At 38.5% G+C, this 18,203-nt stretch overlaps 1 protein-coding gene across 3 annotated transcripts in view; it reads right to left on the reverse strand.

The window, feature by feature from the left end:
* The window catches only part of CHN1 (chimerin 1), a 185,100-nt gene that overhangs the window by 9,460 nt on the left and 157,437 nt on the right, over nucleotides 1-18,203 (reverse strand). For all 3 annotated transcript variants that reach the window (XM_007451074.1, XM_007451073.1, XM_007451072.1), the window contains 3 exons: nucleotides 13,972-14,056; nucleotides 4,348-4,521; nucleotides 3,548-3,625 (listed from right to left, as the gene is read on the reverse strand). In XM_007451074.1, coding sequence (XP_007451136.1) covers nucleotides 3,548-3,625; nucleotides 4,348-4,521; nucleotides 13,972-14,056 — 337 coding nt within the window. The remainder of the gene's footprint in view (nucleotides 1-3,547; nucleotides 3,626-4,347; nucleotides 4,522-13,971; nucleotides 14,057-18,203) is intronic.

Below are 18,203 nucleotides of genomic sequence, written 5' to 3' on the forward strand. Positions count from 1 at the left end.
CCCGCGTCTCCTGCAACGGCAGGCGGACTCTCAAGCACTGCGCCACCAGGGAAGCCCAATGCTTCAGTTTTTAATATCAAATTCACGGTGTTGAAATATATATATATTTTTATGTGAAAGACAGTCTATTTTTTTGAATTTTATACTCTGAAGTTACTTATTTTTCCATGTTTAATGATGGAGGGGAAAAGTAGGAGATGACGGAGGTTAACAGAAATATTTTTAAATTTCATGAGTACTTGAGAATTCCTAGGGGAATAATGTGGGGTTACTTTTTTTCCTTTTTAAAATAAACACAGAGAATGTGAAAAATAACAACTGAGGTCCTCCCAACTTAAAAAAGACCCAGCACAAGAGGCCACCTTTGATTCACCCCAGGTTCCCACACCTAACGTTAGATCTTGCCTGAGTCCTGTGGGAAGGAGAGGTAGTGAGAAGTGAAAAAGCAAAACAAAACTTTAGAGTGTTGATATAACAAGAGAAAAAAATTATAAAATAGAGGAAATTTTAGAGTTGCTGGGCCTTATGACTCTCAAGCAAAGCTGGCCTTCTTTCAGGGTGGCCCCTTCTGCCCTCCCCCTGCACTTAGTACTTTGTTAAAACAGCTGAATTTTCATCTACTAAAGAATTAGTGTCTACTCTGAGCTAGATCTTATACTAGATTTCTCTTCTTCCATTTAGCTTATGAGATTTTTAATGATTAAAAAGCAGCCTCTTATATTTGGTAGTGTATATATGTCCATGCCACTCTCTCACTTTGTCACAGCTTACCCTTCCCCCTCCCTGTGTCCACAAGTTCATTCTCTACGTCTGAGTCTTTATTCCTCTCCTGCCCCTAGGTTCTTCAGAAACATTTTCTTTTTTTTTTTTAGATTCCATATATATGTGTTAGCATATGGTATTTGTTTTTCTCTTTCTGACTTACTTCACTCTGTATGACAGACTCTAGGTCCATCCACCTCACTACAAATAACTCAATTTCATTTCTTTTTATGGCTGAGTAATATTCCATTGTATATATGTGCCACATCTTCTTTATCCATTCATCTGTTGATGGACACTTAGGTTGCTTCCATGTCCTGGCTATTGTAAACAGAGCTGCAATGACACTGTGGTGCATGACTCTTTTTGAATTATGGTTTTCTCAGGGTATATGCCCAGAACCGGGATTACTGGGTTGTATGGTAGTTCTATTTTTAGTTTTTTAAGGAAACTCCATACTGTTCTCCATAGTGGCTGTATCAATATACACTACCAAATGTAAAATAAATAGCTAGTGGGAAGCAGATGCACAGCACAGGGAGATCAGCTTGGTGCTTTGGGTCCATCTAGAGGGATGGGATAGGGAGGGTGGGAGGGAGATGCAAGAGGGAGGTAAGGGTTTCCCTGGTGGTGCAGTGGTTGAGGGTCCGCCTGCCGATGCAGGGGACACAGGTTCATGCCCCGGTCCAGGAAGACCCCACATGCCATGGAGCGGCTGGGCCCGTGAGCCATGGCCGCTGAGCCTGCGCGTCCGGAGCCTGTGCTCCGCAACGGGAGAGGCCACAACAGTGAGAGGCCCGCGTACCGCAAAAAAAAAAAAAGAAAAAAAAAAGAGGGAGTGGATATGGGGATATATGTATATGTACAGCTGATTCACTTTGTTATACAGCAGAAACTAACACACCATTGTAAAACAATTATGCTCCAATAAAGATGTTAAAAAAAAAAGCAAACATGTATTCAAAAATAAAATAAATGATGATAAATGTCAAAAAAAAGCAGCTTCTTTCCTACACAACTATTAGAATGGCTAGAATCCAGAACATTGATAACGCCAAATGCTGGCAAGGATGTGGAGCCACAGGAACTCTCTTTGGTTGCTGGTGGGAATGCAAAGTGGAATTGCCACTTCGGAAGACAGACAGGTTCTTGCAAAGCTAAACAAACGCTTACCATATAATCCAGAAATCACACTCCTTGGTATTTACCCGAAGGAGCTGAAAACTTTTGTCCACAGAAAAACCTGCACACAAATGTTTACAGCAGCTTTATTCATAATTGCCAAAAAAAATGGAAGGAAGATGGTCTTTCAATAAGTGAACACAGAAACTGTGGTACATCCAGACAAAGGAATATTATCCAGTGATAAAAACAAATGAGCTCTCAAGCTATGAAAAGACACGGGGGAACTTTAAATACGCGTTGCCAAGTAAAAGAAGCCGGCCTGAAAAAATTACATACTGTATGATTCCAACTGTATGATATTACGGAAATGGCAAAGCTATGGAGTCAGTAAAAAGATCAGTGGTTGCCAGGAGTTCAGGGGAGGAAGGGAAAGAAGAACAGGTAGAGCGTAGGGATTTTTATGGTAGTGAAAGTTCTGTATGACACTGATGGTGGATACATGATGTTATGCATTTGCCAAAAACCACAGAACTGTACAACATAAAAAGTGAACTTTAATGTAAACTATTGACTTTAGTCAATAATAAGGTATCAATGTTGGCTCATCAATTATAACAGATGTACTGTATGAATGAGAGATGTTAACAGAGGAAACTATGGGCAGGGGCAGGAGAGGAGGGATTATGTGGAAAATCTCCCATGGCCAGTGGCTGGGAATGGACATGCTCAGTTGCTACCTTTCAGAGAAAAAGAAATGCCTAACATTCAATCTGGCGTAGATTCAGGGTTGTTCCTGATGCCATTACTTCATGTCATTTTCTTCAATCTTATCAAATATGTGGGCTGACCTAGACTTCCTCCTAGTGGGTTGGTAATAATATCTAATTTATTTTGTCTTCTGTCTCTGTTGGCTGTTAAGAGGTCTGTGATGGACGGGGAGTGTAATGGAACTAGAAATATGTACTTGCAAAGGAAAGAGGCTCTTTCCGATCACAACTCCTATTCTGTTTCACTTCCTGTATTCAAGTTTACATTTCCTTGGTAACACCTATTCCAGTGCTCAAAACAAAGACAAATTGGAGAACCATGGCAACAAACCTTAATTTAAACGTTAGTTAAAAGAAAAGATGTCCCATTGAGCTTTTCTTTGGCTGGGTCCTTCCTCCCGCAGTGGGAGGTCTGATGCCAGAAGGTCCTCAGTTCCTCTCAGATTCCTGCCCTGACATGAGCTCAAACTTTGATAACGAGATGCCGGGGAGGCATGCACGGCAGGCAGAGTTAGGTGGGCCACCGCAAACCTGGAAATTCTGAGATCTGCAATGACTTAGATTCCCTCCCCTACCATCCACCTCCACTGTTTTCTCCATGGTTCTTGGTCAATTTAACTGCTATGTATACATTTTGGTGAACGTGGACCAGGCTTGGATGCTCAAATGTTGGTAATACAGTTAAATTTTATGCTTATTTCTCACCCTGAAATTTAACAGTTTAATACTTACAACTAATACAAAAAATAATAAAAATTATAAGCTAAGTCTTTTCATTTGGCATAATAATCATTAATGATTTAGAAAACTAATGGAAAGAATAACATAAGAAATTGTGCCTTTTTTGGCAGAGAATTATTGTCCTAAGTTAATGAACCTGCTGGAAAACACACCTCTGTCAAAAGCCATCTTGACATCTTCAATTAGGTCACTAAATCCTGAGACTCGGTACAGTCCTTCAGAATTAAGACCTGTAGAAATAAAGCAGGGAAGCTAATTAGTTTCTTTGGAATTATGCCTTTTCTTCGAATTTTAACTTCTCATACTTTAGGCTGGGGAAGTAATGTGTCAGGAAGAATGACGAAATATACATGTTTAGAAAACTCTTCGCACTTTTCTCCTAAAATAAAACCATTTCACTCACAGTTCTTTAATTCTGACCTACTGTGACTTGAATATCTGTAATTTGGCTCATCATTTTGTCTAACTACATCAAATACCTTAGGTCTTTAGGGAAATTATTTCATCACCCCCTTTACACCATAAATTCTTTTACATAATGGAAGACTAAGATAAACTATATTAACAGGCATATAGCAGTTTTTCCCAAGTGGCAAAGAATAATTAGGGTGCATGCAGTTCTGGTTTTTGGTTTTTTGGCCTAGGATAGTTTTAAACAGAGCATTTATACCTTTTGCTTTTTGGACCTAAGAAAAAATATAAAAACTGAAAAATGAATTGGTACCTACATATCAACTTTTACAGACAGGAAGCATCAACCATAAATATATTTTAAGCATATTTCTTATAACTGGTTAAACGTACCTTGAAATCATGCTGGTTAATTATCTGTTAACTGATTTCAGACTTTCAGATCATTTATTATCTGAAATCATTCCCCCTAAACTTGCAGAAGAAAACTTGGTTGTGCAGTGAGTTACGACTGCTCTGAACCTTGCTGGAAATGCCTCACCTCGAGATTCAATCTCCCTGATGCACATGTCCACCACCATGGGCCGCTTAGTGATGTGGGCTTTCACGAGTGTTGTCAGGTCACAACTGTACACCTTCTTGACATGTTTCAAGTCTGGCTTACAGTCATTTGGGACCATCTTGGAACACTGCTTATGAACATTCAATCCACAATCTAAAGAATAAAGAAAGGAAAAATTCATTATTATTTTCAGAATTTTGAGCATTCTGGAGTGTTTATATTGGCAAGACACTCCAACTTGAATTAGGTTTAAAAGGGGACTAGCTTCCAGCCTGCAGAGTGGGGGAAACATTCTTCTCATTCTCGAGGAAAATCCTGATTTTAAGTTAGAAGACTAGAATTCTAGCTCATGTTGTCATTTACTTGCTGTATGGTCTCAGGAGAATACCAACCCAGGCCAAACAAAATTAGTAAGTGTTCAATTAAATGTCTACAAAATGTAACATTACACCAACTAGCCAACTAAAAATTTAAAGTTCCATTTCTTTAAAGTTATATAAAAAATTATATTCAATGTGGATATAACTGCATTTTAATAAATCTGATATGAGGTGGAATTGAACCTCCAAAAGTAAGAGTATCCCAGGGCCCTCTTAAATTGATGCTGCTCATATGTGTATCTACTCCTAATTCTTTATATATATGTATAAGATAATGGATATAGAATACATCTAGTAGCTAAAAATAGCCACAGTTATTATTTGTTACTACTCTTATCAACAGCTTACTAATGCCAAGCACTACTCCAAGTGCTTTACATTATTTACAGAAAACTATAAACCAGGTACTTTTATTCTTCTCTTTCATAAACCCGATGAAACCAAGCACGTACGTGTTAAGTAACTTACCCATGGCATTTAGTACATTTGAGCTGAAATTCAAGGCTACAAAGATTGTAGAGTCCACGATTTTAACACCTATACCATATTGCCTCTGCTGAAGTTGTTCCTTTGCTTTGTCGTTTTATTGGGTTATAGCTTCTAAGATGCCAGAACCCAAATATTTTCTAGTTAATATTTTGAGGTATTTTATTTTCAACAAGAGGAGCACAATGGCATTTTAGAAGAAATAGAGAGGGATACAAATATTTTGCTAAATTGGACCTAAGAGACATGGACCATACCTGAATAATTTAACTAAAACTAAATGTCACCTTTATATTTGTTTAAAATATTACCCATTTGTTTTTAAGTTCATGAAAACTTGATGCTGACCTCTCATAAATCCAATCCAACTGAGGTACACACAATTTATAGCCAGGTCTTAATGGATTTGAAAACCATTCAGTCCCACGAGCACTGTCTGTGGTCCTTGGGCAAGCTTCAGTTTTGCTTGCTGCTTGGGCAGAAACGGGAGCATAACATTTACCTCACAGAATTGTTATGAGAATTAATAAGCCAATGTATTCGAGGTGATTTGCATATTATAAAACGTTAGACAAATACCGATGATCATCATCATTATTATGACTTTTGGTAAAGCGGAAATCTAGTTATATATATGGCAGTAACAGTTAACAAAGACGAGGAAAATTAGCCAAAACTTATAAACAGAATTGTTCTTTCATTAAATATGTAGATATTACCAACTTGAAAAAGAACTTAAGGCTTGTGGTGACTCTAAGGGAAGAAGTCATGTGTACTGAGCACCTCCCATGTGCAAAAACAGGCTAGGGGTGGAGGGAAGCTGAGTCTTTGAACATGTGTGTGTAAGTGAACAGCACTGGCGATGGCACAGCCCATGCTAATAGTGTCCAAACATCGTCATCACTAAAGAAGAACAGGTGCTGCTTTGAATACGTAAAGGCTGCCAGGGCAAGGAGCTGAATCTGTACCATCTGAAGAAATGACCCAACACTGTTCTGTGTAGTTAAATAATGTCCAAATGAATACATAACCCAAACCCCAAATTCCTCTTTATTCTATATTAGATATAAATAAGATTTCTGATTCAATCATAAGGCAACTCAATGGCAATGGCCACTTAAAGGACCTCATTTCCCCTGAAATTTTAATGTTTTGTATAACTTCCGTAATTCAGAGTTAGATCTAGAATCTATTAGCTGTGTGATTTTGAGGGGGTTACTTAAACTTTCTGTGCCTCAGTTATATAAAATGGGAATAATAATAGTATTTATCCATTAATATTAGATCTATTATTAGGTTCTATTATTATGTTAATGTGAGGCTTTAATGTTAATACACACAGTAAATTATAATTGTTTACCATGACTCTGTTATTATTTAGAAGAATGAAACATTTTGAGAGGCCTTTCCTAGGTAGTGCCCCAGGGTTCACTGTAGGGCATTGTCATAATCAGCTTAAGGTCAGGAGCTAAGCTGACTTCTAGGCCAATTCTGTGTTCGTCAGATGTGAATGCCAGGTCCTGAAAAGGACTTGGATGCTGGGGTTATAGCTGCTTCCTCATCTACACTGTTCTTTATACACTTCATTTACATAAACGTACCTCCAAATAGGTACATCATTTTTCTCTGACTGCTTTCACCAAATCTGGGGAGTCTTCAGCCACCAGTTTTTCAAACATTTTCCACCCTCCCACTCTTTATCCTCTCCCGGGACTCCAACAACACAAATGCTAAATCTTCTGTTCTACAGGTCTCTGAAGCTCAGTTCACTTTTAAAAATCTATTTTTGCTCTCATTTGAATTGGATAATATCTACTGATCTATCTTCAGCTTCACAGATTCCTTCCTCTGACATATCGTATCTACCATTGAGCCCATCCCGTGGGTTTATTTGTTAATAAAACTTTCAGTTCGAAAATTTACATTTAGTTCTTTCTTATATTGTTATTTCTTTTCTGATATTTCCTACTTTTTTCATTTGTTTCAAGAGTGTTTTTAATTGCTTCTTGGAACGTTTTTATGGTAGCTGCTTTCCTTGTCTGATAATTCCAACATCTCTGTCATCTCAATATTGGCGACCGTTGATTATCTTTTTTCATCTGAGTTGAGATTTTCCTGGTACTTGGTATGAAATGTAATTTTGAACTGCATCCTGGATATTTTGAGTGTTATAAGACTCTGGTTCCTACTGAAATTTTCAATTTTAGCAGGCAGTTAACCTGTTTAGATTTAGAATGCACATCCCGGCACACTTTCATAGGCTGTGTTTCAAATGTCAAACTAGTTAACAAAGCCTTTGTAATGCTACTGCAGTGCTATTTTGCCTACCAAACTAGTATGTTACTCAAATGGCAGGACTCTACCCTACATTCTGGGGAGGGAAGAGGGCCATATCCTAGTTATTATTGCAGGGTAGGGATGGAAGTCAGGGTTTGCCCACAAACCTGGTGGGGGAGGAGTGCTGTGCTGCATGGAACTGCAGGGTGGGCACGGAAGACAGTTCCGATCACGGTCTCAGCTGCCTCATTACTGCAGGTCAGGGATGAAGACAGGGCTCTGCCCATAGACTTGGGCTGAGTGGGTGCTGCTTCTACTATGGGCGGGGGGATGAAAGTCAGGGTTCCACCCACCCTCTCAGGAGGGGTTCCACTTTCTTCCTGCAAGACGGTGATGGAAGACAGGGCTCTACTCACAGACTCACAGGAGAGAAGTACAACCTCGTTACTGCAGAGTGGGATGGAAAATACCCCTACCCACGGACATCCAGCAGAAGTCCGTGGGTAGGGGTAGCAATGTGGCTTTATCATGGTGTTCACCTGGAGAATGGTAGATACCGCTAAAAGACTTCTGTCCGGCTTGGGTGCCCTTTTCCCAGGGCTTTGGCTAGGAAGAGCCAGCTTTTCTTCGGATTTGTCTCTGCCTATTGGCATTTATGGGTTGTGGGTATCTTTAATGCTCAGGCTGGGATACACAGGAGTTTCAAAAAACCCCAAAATACCACCAGGCAACTCGCTTCTGGGTTCCTTGAGTCCTGAGGTCCCTTAATCAGCCTTCCTTCTTTTACCCAACTTTCAGTCTTTTGATAATTGATGTATATATTCTGTCCAGGGTCTTTTGTTATCATTATTGTGAGGAATAAAACATATTTATTCAACTCGTCTAGAACTGGAAGAACTCTTACATAATATTTTAAAAGTATAAAAGTCAGCAGAGCTTCATTATCTAAAAATAATGTTGATGTGCCTCATATTTTGTGAACACAGAAGTCACAGATCCAGCTGGAAATGGCTGTTAGTAACAACCTACCCCAGTGTCATCTTTTCACAAAGACAGTGAAGCTCAGAGAGGCTAAATGACTTGTTCAAATTGCTCAGCCAGAAACTGGTAGAACTGAGATTTAAAACTTGGCTTCCTAATTCCCAGCCTGTGCTCTTCCCACTGAGTGATATATATACCACTTTTCACCAGCAGTACACCATGTACGCTGAGTTATTGTTTTCAGGGTTGAAGATGAATTTGCTATTTTCAACCTCTTATTCAATAACATATGTTGTACCTATTATTTGTTGTATATACTTAAGTTTAAAAGGCTCTGCTATATTTTACTGTTACAGAAATCTATATGTGATTTGGCAAGCACTTTTAAAAAGCAGTGATAAAACCTACCCATTATATTCTTGTTTTGTCACATTCTTTCCTAAGTAAGTGGAAATCCACTAGAAGGTAAAACAGTAAAATTTAGATGCATCCACAGAATATCAAAACATCTGAATGGCACTAATGGTCTGATACTAATATTAATGTTTTTCCTTTGAATGTTTGCAGTTATCTCCCATTTTACACAGCAGCAAATGCCTAATTTATTTATGACTCAGTGAAAACTGGATAAAGAGATGACTGAGCTCAGATTTAGGTATTTAACAAGAAGGGAAATGTTTTCTAAACTGATATTCTTTCTTACATTTGGATAAGATCAAACTATGGGACAATATATTATACTCAATTTTAGAAATAAATTTCAAAGGCCAAATTTTTTGGCAGGATTGGACATGAAGTCCTTTAAAAGACCAAAGGATAGGGTAAAGTCATTAAAGTATCGTTACACCCTTAAGTTCACAGTGCAATATACCAGCTCTGCGCTTGCTCTGAAAATTGCTGCTTCAGGGACTAGCAATATATCAATATTTCAGGTTGCCATTAAGACTTTATTTGGTTTTCATACTTATTTATTAAAGTCATATAACTCCTATATAGTTCAGTTTCTCCCAGGGAAGTTCTACAGTATAAGTGAAAAAAAAAGTCCATAAAAGATTATTTCATTTGTTACATCTCTTGGTTTGGTAGGTTATTTTTATGTTAAAATTAAACCACATTGCCCCCTCCCAATTCTTCAAGTTAATAAGCACAGAATAAACACATGAAAGGAGGAATGAGAAATTCAAATCATATTTCATTCTGTCCTTATTAATCAAGTATTTCTATTAGAATACTAACTTGAGGTAACTTTCAGATTTTCTGGGCTTGATGTCTCTAAAAAACATGCGTGCTTTATATCTAAAAAGCACAGAAACCTATTTTTTGAAATAAATAGCTGATATTATTTATATTCTATTGATAGGATTAAGGGGTAATGTTAATGTGTGTTTTGAAAGGAAAGGTAACCATTCATTCTTTTCTATGAGTGTTCCTATTTTAAATTAATTGCAAATAGAAGTTTTAAAACATGTCTCTCAGCTGTCCCTACCTCCACCTCCACGCCCACCCAGGAAAAGTGGGACTAGCCGATTTCTAACATGCATCAGAAGTCATTATTTTCACATGCAAAATTAAGAAGAATACTTTGTTCTTTGGGATATTTATGAAAACACTGCTTTCAATTAAAAGGAGCTACATGAAAGTCGTAAGCAAGTCTAACCAATTTCTCATTGGGTTACAAGGACAAACATAACTTTTTAGGTACAATCAAAGCAGTAATTAAAATCGAAGACATTACTTCCCCTTCTCCAACCTAAAAGTTAAGTGCTTGTATGCGCAAAGCAATAAATACATTTTATTATTAGGAAAAAAACTGCTGCCATTTCCTTTTGGGGGCCGGCAGCAATGATAATGATACACTGGAAAAATGAAGTCACTTTCATAAATAACCAACAGTAAGTTGATGTGTCTGATTTACAATTATTATCCGGCTTAACTTCTTAGAATATTTAGGGAAGGCTAAAATGAAAACAATTCAGGAATGCTGGTGGCATAATGGTCTTTTTCATGAGAGAGATGTTTGGTGATCTTATAATAGATTACTTTAACCTATAGGCTTAAATTTCATAAAGAAAGGAAAAATGGTCTGGGAAAATTATTCCATCTGAACAACAATGATCCTTTGCACCACTTAACTTTTGAAGTCCACTTACTTTGCTCGTAAAGGAGCACCACTCCCAAGCTGCAGTTAGATGGTCTCTTGCAACGTCATTTTACTCACTTTAAAGAAGCCTAACGTAAGGGAGACCGTGGTAGGTGAGACGTTTAACGCCGACTGTGGAACCTCATGTTGTGGAGTTTTGGGAAGATCGTGTCTGCAATGACTGCATCCCCATGACTGTCCCTGCTGCTCCCTCAGTTGTCCTTGTCAGCTGTGGGTGTTGAGCAAGCCTAGAGCTTTCAGTACTGAAGGGACAGCGTGCTTGCTATTAGCTGGATTCAGTCTGATTCCTTCAGCTACTCTGCCACCAGCCTGGTGACTGGAACATCACCCAACACTTTGCATAATGTTAAAAAAAAAAAAAAAAAGAGCGGGGTGGTGGAATACAAAACTGCTGCTTTTGGCAAACATTCCTTTAAAAATTCCTGACAACCTCTCTTCTGCCTTGGTGGATTTTGAAAAAAGAAACCAGAAGAAAGCAAGCTGTCTTACAGATCAAAAGCAGATAAATACATCTCTTTTCTGACAGGCAGTATTACTTTCATTTTTCTTTGGAAGTAAAAGCTTTAATGCTTAGTGGCTAATGTAGTAGTCTCCTGTTGCCGCTGTAACAACCATAAACTCAGTGGTTTAAAACAACATGAGTCTATCATCTAACAGTTCTGGAGGTCAGAAGCCCAAAATCAGCTTCACTGGACTGAAATCAAGGCCTTAGCAAGCCTAAGACCTCCTTCTGGAGGTTCCAGGGGAGAATCTGTTTCTTGCCTTGCCTTTTCCAGCTTCCAGAGGCTGCCTGCATTCATTGGCTCATGGCCCCCTTCCCCATCTTCAAAGCTAGCAGCATAGCATCTTTGCTCTTTTCTGACCTCTGCTTCTGTTCTTATACCTTTTACCTGACTCAGCCTCTTTTGCCTCCCTCTTACAGGGATGCTTTGATTGTGATTACACTGGGCCACTCTGACAGTCCACAGTAATCTCCCCATCTCAGCTTCATTAACTTAATCACAGAGTCTCCTTTGCCATGAGAGGAAACAGTCACAGGTTCTAGGCATTAGGAAGTAGACATCTTTGGGGAGCCAACGTTCACCCTACCACAGTTAGTTCTCTCTCTCTCTCTCTCTCTCTCTCTCTCTCAGTTCTTAATTCTTTGCATTCTGTTTTATATAAAGTATATGGCTCAAAGGTCAGGATGACCTTTCACTTCAGATGAAAGAATCCCACTGTCAATCTAAATGTAATTAGTTGTCACAGAAAACAGAAGTAATTCAATCCTAACCTTCCATATTAAAAAAAAAATAGGTTGACTTCTTCTTATATTGCTCAGTAATAGGGTTCCAACCACATAGAATATAATGCTTTTGAAGACAAGATATAACATAAAATGAAAAGGCTTTTCTTTACATTGTTGACATTTACTCACAATAAAAAGTGGAGGCTATTCAAGTGGGTGGCTATGGGATGGGGTGAATCATTTTCTTCTTTTCCTTCACATTATCACTATCATAAACATTCCAAAACATTTCTCCTAAACATGATATGGGGTTGTAGCATATGGCCAAAGATTATTCACATGTGCTGTGCTAGTTCTCTGCTAATAGCTGACTCAGAATTTCCACGTAGATGGCCTTCACTCTTTCAAAATGTAAACGATAAACATCATCACTCTAGTAAAAGAAAAGCTTTTGAATTAGTGACAGTCTTAAAATGTGTAAGAAACCGTTGCAGTCTCAGTTGGTAAAGGCTATGTCATAATGGCAAACCAGGCTTATTAAGATGACCATTCTTCAAGCAGGTGATTTGTGCTTTGGAAAGGGTACTCCATTTGCCTTTGGAACACCACAACGATGTGGATGTTCTTAACTACACGACTATGTTCCGTTCAAAGGCTCAACCGCAACCTTCCTCCAGTTAAAGGCTCAACCACAACCTTCCTAGTGATGGGTCCTCATCCTGACTCTGGGTAACCACCAGCCAGAAAGACAATGTTGTCCTCATTTATTCTCTGGGCAGAGAACTGCAAATGGGGCTGTCAGCCCTCTAGGATGTTGGAGGAATTAGACTGGCTCTGAGCTGAGGCTCTCCTTGACGGACACGTTCAAAGTAAAGACGTGAGGAATTCTTCCCCCTCCTCATGGCAGTGAGGTCCCTGAATGGATCTAGCTAGTGATACATGCCTGGAACCTTATCATGCCTTAGTGGTGCTAAGGGAGTTATAACTGAAGGAAGGGAGACTTGGAACGTTCACATGCAATGCATACCACACCTTGCTATTCAAAGAAAAGGCAATTTAGAAGTAAGAAAAGTCAAACCCCAGAAGTTTCTGCACATAATGGACAACGAAAATATTCCATTAGGAATCATGCCACAAAAGAAATGTGGATTTTTACAGTGCTAAATTTGACAGAATTACTTCAGCTACCATTTTGAAATACTTTACTCTTCACATACATTTTTAGAGTTAAGCTTCAGGCCAAAGATATGTAAGAAGGTATTTTTTAGTTTTACAATTTAAATAGCAGAAAGAAACTTCTATGACCTAACATTACACATCTGAAATTTAAATAATTATTTTTAAGCCTATACCGGAATTTAGAGCAGTTTGAATAAATGGCCAGTACTCAGTATAGTTGTTCTATACAAATGAATTTCACATTATGCGAATAACTACTTATTTCATAAAGCATTTCAATAAATCCCTGAGTTGGTTATTTCTTTATGTGGAAACCTTCAAGTTTCTAAATTTAAATCTAAAATACTGTGATCATATTTTATAAAGAGAATATGGCATATTCAAGATTCTTAAATGTCACAAACAAAATATTAGTGACTAGGTGGTTTTTCAGAATTTGGTAATCATCTTTTAAGATAAATTCACAGATTTTTAAAGCTTCAATTTGATTTCACAAAAGTTAGTAAGGACAATTCAGCTTAACAAGTTATCTTTAAAATTCAGTTTCTAAGGCAACAATCATAGGTCCCTGTACACTGCTTTAAAAAAATCATTCTTATAAATTTAGTTGCTGCAACATCAAAGGCAAGGCAAATATAACTGCCTTACTTTTATCTCCTTTTATCAGACTTTCTGAACAAGACAACTTCTCTCTTTTTAATGGACCAGACTGCTGCCCATTAAGTACAAGAAGGTGAAGGGCAGATAACATATCAATAGTCAAACTGGCTGCCTGAGAAATCCAGCCTGTTGCATGTTAAGAGCAAACGGGGGTCCAGCCCATTATATGTGCAGAATAGCAAAGCTCCTCATGAGTTACTCCTTATAGCTTCATAACTTACACAATCAGGCGAAAAGGGAAGAGCTCTTACCTGCACATCTCACTCCCTGAGCAATGAGTCCCCACATGAAGTTGGCACAGTATTCACACCAGTGCGGCCCCCTGAATGTGTGGACCTGAAAAAGAGTAGTGACAAAGTGGCCCAAGGGGAGATTACAGATGAGGAGATTATTTCCCTTCCAAGGAGTCATACACAAGCCATAGTCAGTATCAAGAGGCACAATATGGTTACTGTTAGAAAAACCCTGGTTGAGTGGAACTGCCAAGCAGTTACAATTTCCTTCAGAGCTTGATTTCCTCTTTGTTTTAGAAATGGTGATAAATCAAACCAATATTCTGCTATTTACTTTTGAAAACAATTTCTACAGTGGAATTTTCCAACTGGTCCCCTCCAGCTGGAAGCAGTCTCATCTGTGCGCTATACAAGTATGGGCATATTCTGAGCGCTACGGCATGAAGGGGGATGAGGACTGATGTAGATAGAATCTGTCTGTAAGGATTTTGTCAGATGATCCATCTCCTGTCCTCTGTGACCACAGTCAGGGCCACGGGTGGTGAAGGTGGTATTTAGTGGCTGGTTACAACAGAATCATCAAAAAGGGCTAATATCTGTTCAGAACCATTTGATACTATGTTAGCAAAAGAAAATGAATATATTTTAGAAACTGCAGAAGCTACAGTTGATCAGAAACCCTGTTTGAATACAGTAATTATTCACTCATCTTTCCAGCTCATAAAGGTTTTACTTCATTTAATTCTTTTATCTCTAAGGAACCTCCAAAGAAGGATTCAAATGCCAAGATACCTATAGACTTTATGGATAGGAAAGAGAAGCCATTCTAGCTTAACCTAAATGAAAAACTATTGGTAGAATAGAGAAGCAATAAATCCAAACCCCAAACATTAAAGAATAAAAGAAAAAATATCTTGAATATTATCAGTAACACTTTAAGACTTCTGAGCAAATATTGGCTAAAAATGTACTCAAAAAATAAGTCAGGGCTTCCCCGGTGGTGCAGGGGTTGAGAGTCCGCCTGCCGATGCAGGGGACACGGGTTCTTGCCCCGGTCCGGGAAGATCCCACATGCCGCGGAGCGGCTGGGCCCGTGAGCCATGGCCGCTGAGCCTGCGCGTCCAGAGCCTGTGCTCTGCAGCGGGAGAGGCCACAACAGTGAGAGGCCCGCGTACCACAAAAAAAAAAAAGTCAAAAGAAAAGGGAGGGACAGGGAACAAGGAAGTTACTGATTTGATCTGTATCAAACTGCATCTACTTGAGATAACTTCTTACATATATGTGATTTGCTCCAGCAGAAAACAGTAATACAAGAGAGTGAAAATCACAAAGTGTGATGATTTGATTTCAACATAAATATCTGCCAAAACAGCTATGGCAAATAATGAAATTCACAGCTAAGACTGTCATTTTTACTACTGTTCTATTTATATAAGTGATTTTTTGTTTGTTGGTTGGTTATCTATTTTATACACAGTAGTGTGTATATGTTAATCCCAGCCTCCTAATTTATCCCTCCCCCTTTCCCCTTTCCTCTTTGGTAAACATTCTGTTTTGGAAGTAAGTTCATCTGTGTCTTTTCCTTCCTTTTAGATTCCACATATAGACGATATCATATGGTATTTGTGTTTCTCTGTCTGGCTTACTTCACTCAGTATGATAATCTCTAGGTTCATCCATGTTACTGCAAGTGGCATTATTTTATTCTTCTTTATGGCTTAGTAGTATTCCACCACACGTGTGTGTGTGTGTGTGTGTGTGTGTGTGTGTATGTGTGTGTGTGTGTGTGTGTGTGTATGTCTTCTTTATCCATTCATCTGCTGATGGACATTTAGGTTGCTTCCATGTTTTGGCTGTTGTAAATAGTGCTGCAATGAAATTTGGGGTGCTTGTATCTTTCCGAATTATGGTTTTCTTCAGATATACACCAAGGAGTGGGATTGCTGGATCGTATGGTAGCTCTATTTTTAGATTTTTAGGGAACCACCATACTGTTCTCTATAGTGGCTGCACCAATTTACATTCCCACCAACTGTATAGGAGGGTTTCCTTTTCTCCACACCCTCTCCAGCATTTATTGTTTGTGGACTTTTTAAAGATGGCCATTCTGACCAGTGTGAGGTGATACCTCACTGTAGTTTTGATTTGCATTTCTCTAGTAATTAGCAATGTTGAGCATCTTTTCATATGCCTTTTGGCTATCTGTATGTCTTCTTTGGAGAAATGTCTATTTAGGCCTTCTGCCCATTTTCTGATTGGATAGTTTGTTTGATATTGAGCTATACGAGCTGTTTGTATATTTTGTCGGTCACATAGTTGGCAAATATTTTCTCCCATTCTGTAGGTTGTCTTTTCATTTTGTTTATGGTTTCCTTTGCTGTGCAAAAGCTTTTAAGTTTAATTAGGTCTTATTTGTATATTAGTAAGTGATTTTTAATATATATATATATAAATAAATAAATAAACTTAATTCAAACTTAAGAGGCTACTGAACATAAGACTTACCCTGAATGTAAGATACATATATTCCACTTAGAAAAACCATGCCAATTAATTTATGACATGCCACTGATTATAAGCTTAATCTCAATTTCAGAGATGTTAAAATGAAAAAAAAAAAGCATATAGTAGAATCAATGAAATATGGTACATCAGAATTCGAAATACTACTACTGGTCAAAATATCCATATATGGTAGCAGTGAATAACCCAGGGTTCATTCCAAGCAGGTATGTGCTTGTGACTCTTCTGATCACTGCCAAGTAAGCTCAAGTACAAAATGTTGTACTGATTTTGAAAAGGTGGCCATAATCCCTTCTATGTCTTTTATGGAAAAGGGTCAGGAATGCAGATTCAGTTGCTTCTGGATTGTTAACGATGTTCACAGCCTGTAAACTGAAGGCATTTCCTGGAGTTCCTGAAGCCGAGCTCAAGATCAACTTTCAGATAGTCTGTGATGTCTTTATTTTCTTCTGTGTTCCTCTGAGTGAATAAAACTGGATAAAGTATGTAATCTTGCTTTTAATCTGAGGCGAATGAGTGAAATAGATAGCACTGACTCATATTTTAAAAGTTATATAATCATGAAATAGCTAGAGAATTGTGAAGTTATTTTTAGGGGAAGTCTCAGGATAATCCAGTTTTACTTAACTTGGTAAGGTTAATAAATTGGATTAGAAGTGTGGAGGAAGTCTGGCTTTGTACCTGCCAGTTACTCATGATAAAGGGTGTTAGAGTTCTACTGGTATGTAAACCACTGAAACAGAGAAGGGCTCTTGGCAAACACAACTGGGTATTGAGATGTTGTGACAGAACTAATTCCCTTCCTCACCTTCACAAAGCAGTAATGAATGTGGCCTTTTGAAAACCTTGGGGCATTTCTTCATATTACATATGCTGAAGGAAGGGCTTCACTGTCCGAGGGGCCCAATGTTCTCTAATCAGAGGATCACACTCGCATCTGAGAAAGTACATCTTCAGGAAATTGTTCTTTATACATTTCCTTCTTGGACAGGTTTTTATAAAGGCATCTTGCCACTTGGGGCTGGTTTTAGTGGTGGTGGTGTTTTTACTTTCGTTTTTTTAAACTGTTTGTAAGGCAGGTTATGTAGCTCTCCAGGAAATGGTTCTAGAAGTAGGCCTTGAAGCACTGGAAGCTTACTAAACTTGTGTTTCTATAAAAGGATTTAACCGGATTCCCTTTTAAATTTTTGTATCTAAAATTTGTTATTTCTTAAATTTTGTTTTGTGACTTTCATGACGCTGGATTGTATTTGTAAAAATGGAGTATTGTAGTCTTTTTGTCTTTTTCATTCCCCTAGAGGTCATCAAAACAAGTAGACGTCACTCATTAATTATTTTTATTCGTTCATAAACAGTTATTGGGTGATGACACATACAAAGATTAAACCAAATATTGGCTCAAGGAATTCACCATAGGTTTCTCCTGTTAAATATAATGTGAAAAGCCTCTTCTGAAAGTGTCTGCAAAGTGTGAGGGTAGCTGGGGTGGGCACTGCTCGGGTATTATGCGTGAACTGCGGCTTCCAGGATGAGCAGGGTCAGCCAGGTGAGCAGATCAGGCCTGAATGGGGGTAGGCGTGTTGGAGCGGGGTGCATTAGGTGACCCTAATGACCGGTGTGGCAGGAGTTGAGAGGCAGATGGGGCCTCTTCCACGCCTACAAATGTATACTTTGTTCAGTCAGCAATGCAGGGCCGCTGAAGACTTTTAAGGAAAGTGACACAGTCG

Source organism: Lipotes vexillifer, unplaced genomic scaffold (assembly GCF_000442215.2).
Source record: "Lipotes vexillifer unplaced genomic scaffold, Lipotes_vexillifer_v1.1 scaffold645, whole genome shotgun sequence".
NCBI lineage: Eukaryota > Metazoa > Chordata > Mammalia > Artiodactyla > Lipotidae > Lipotes > Lipotes vexillifer.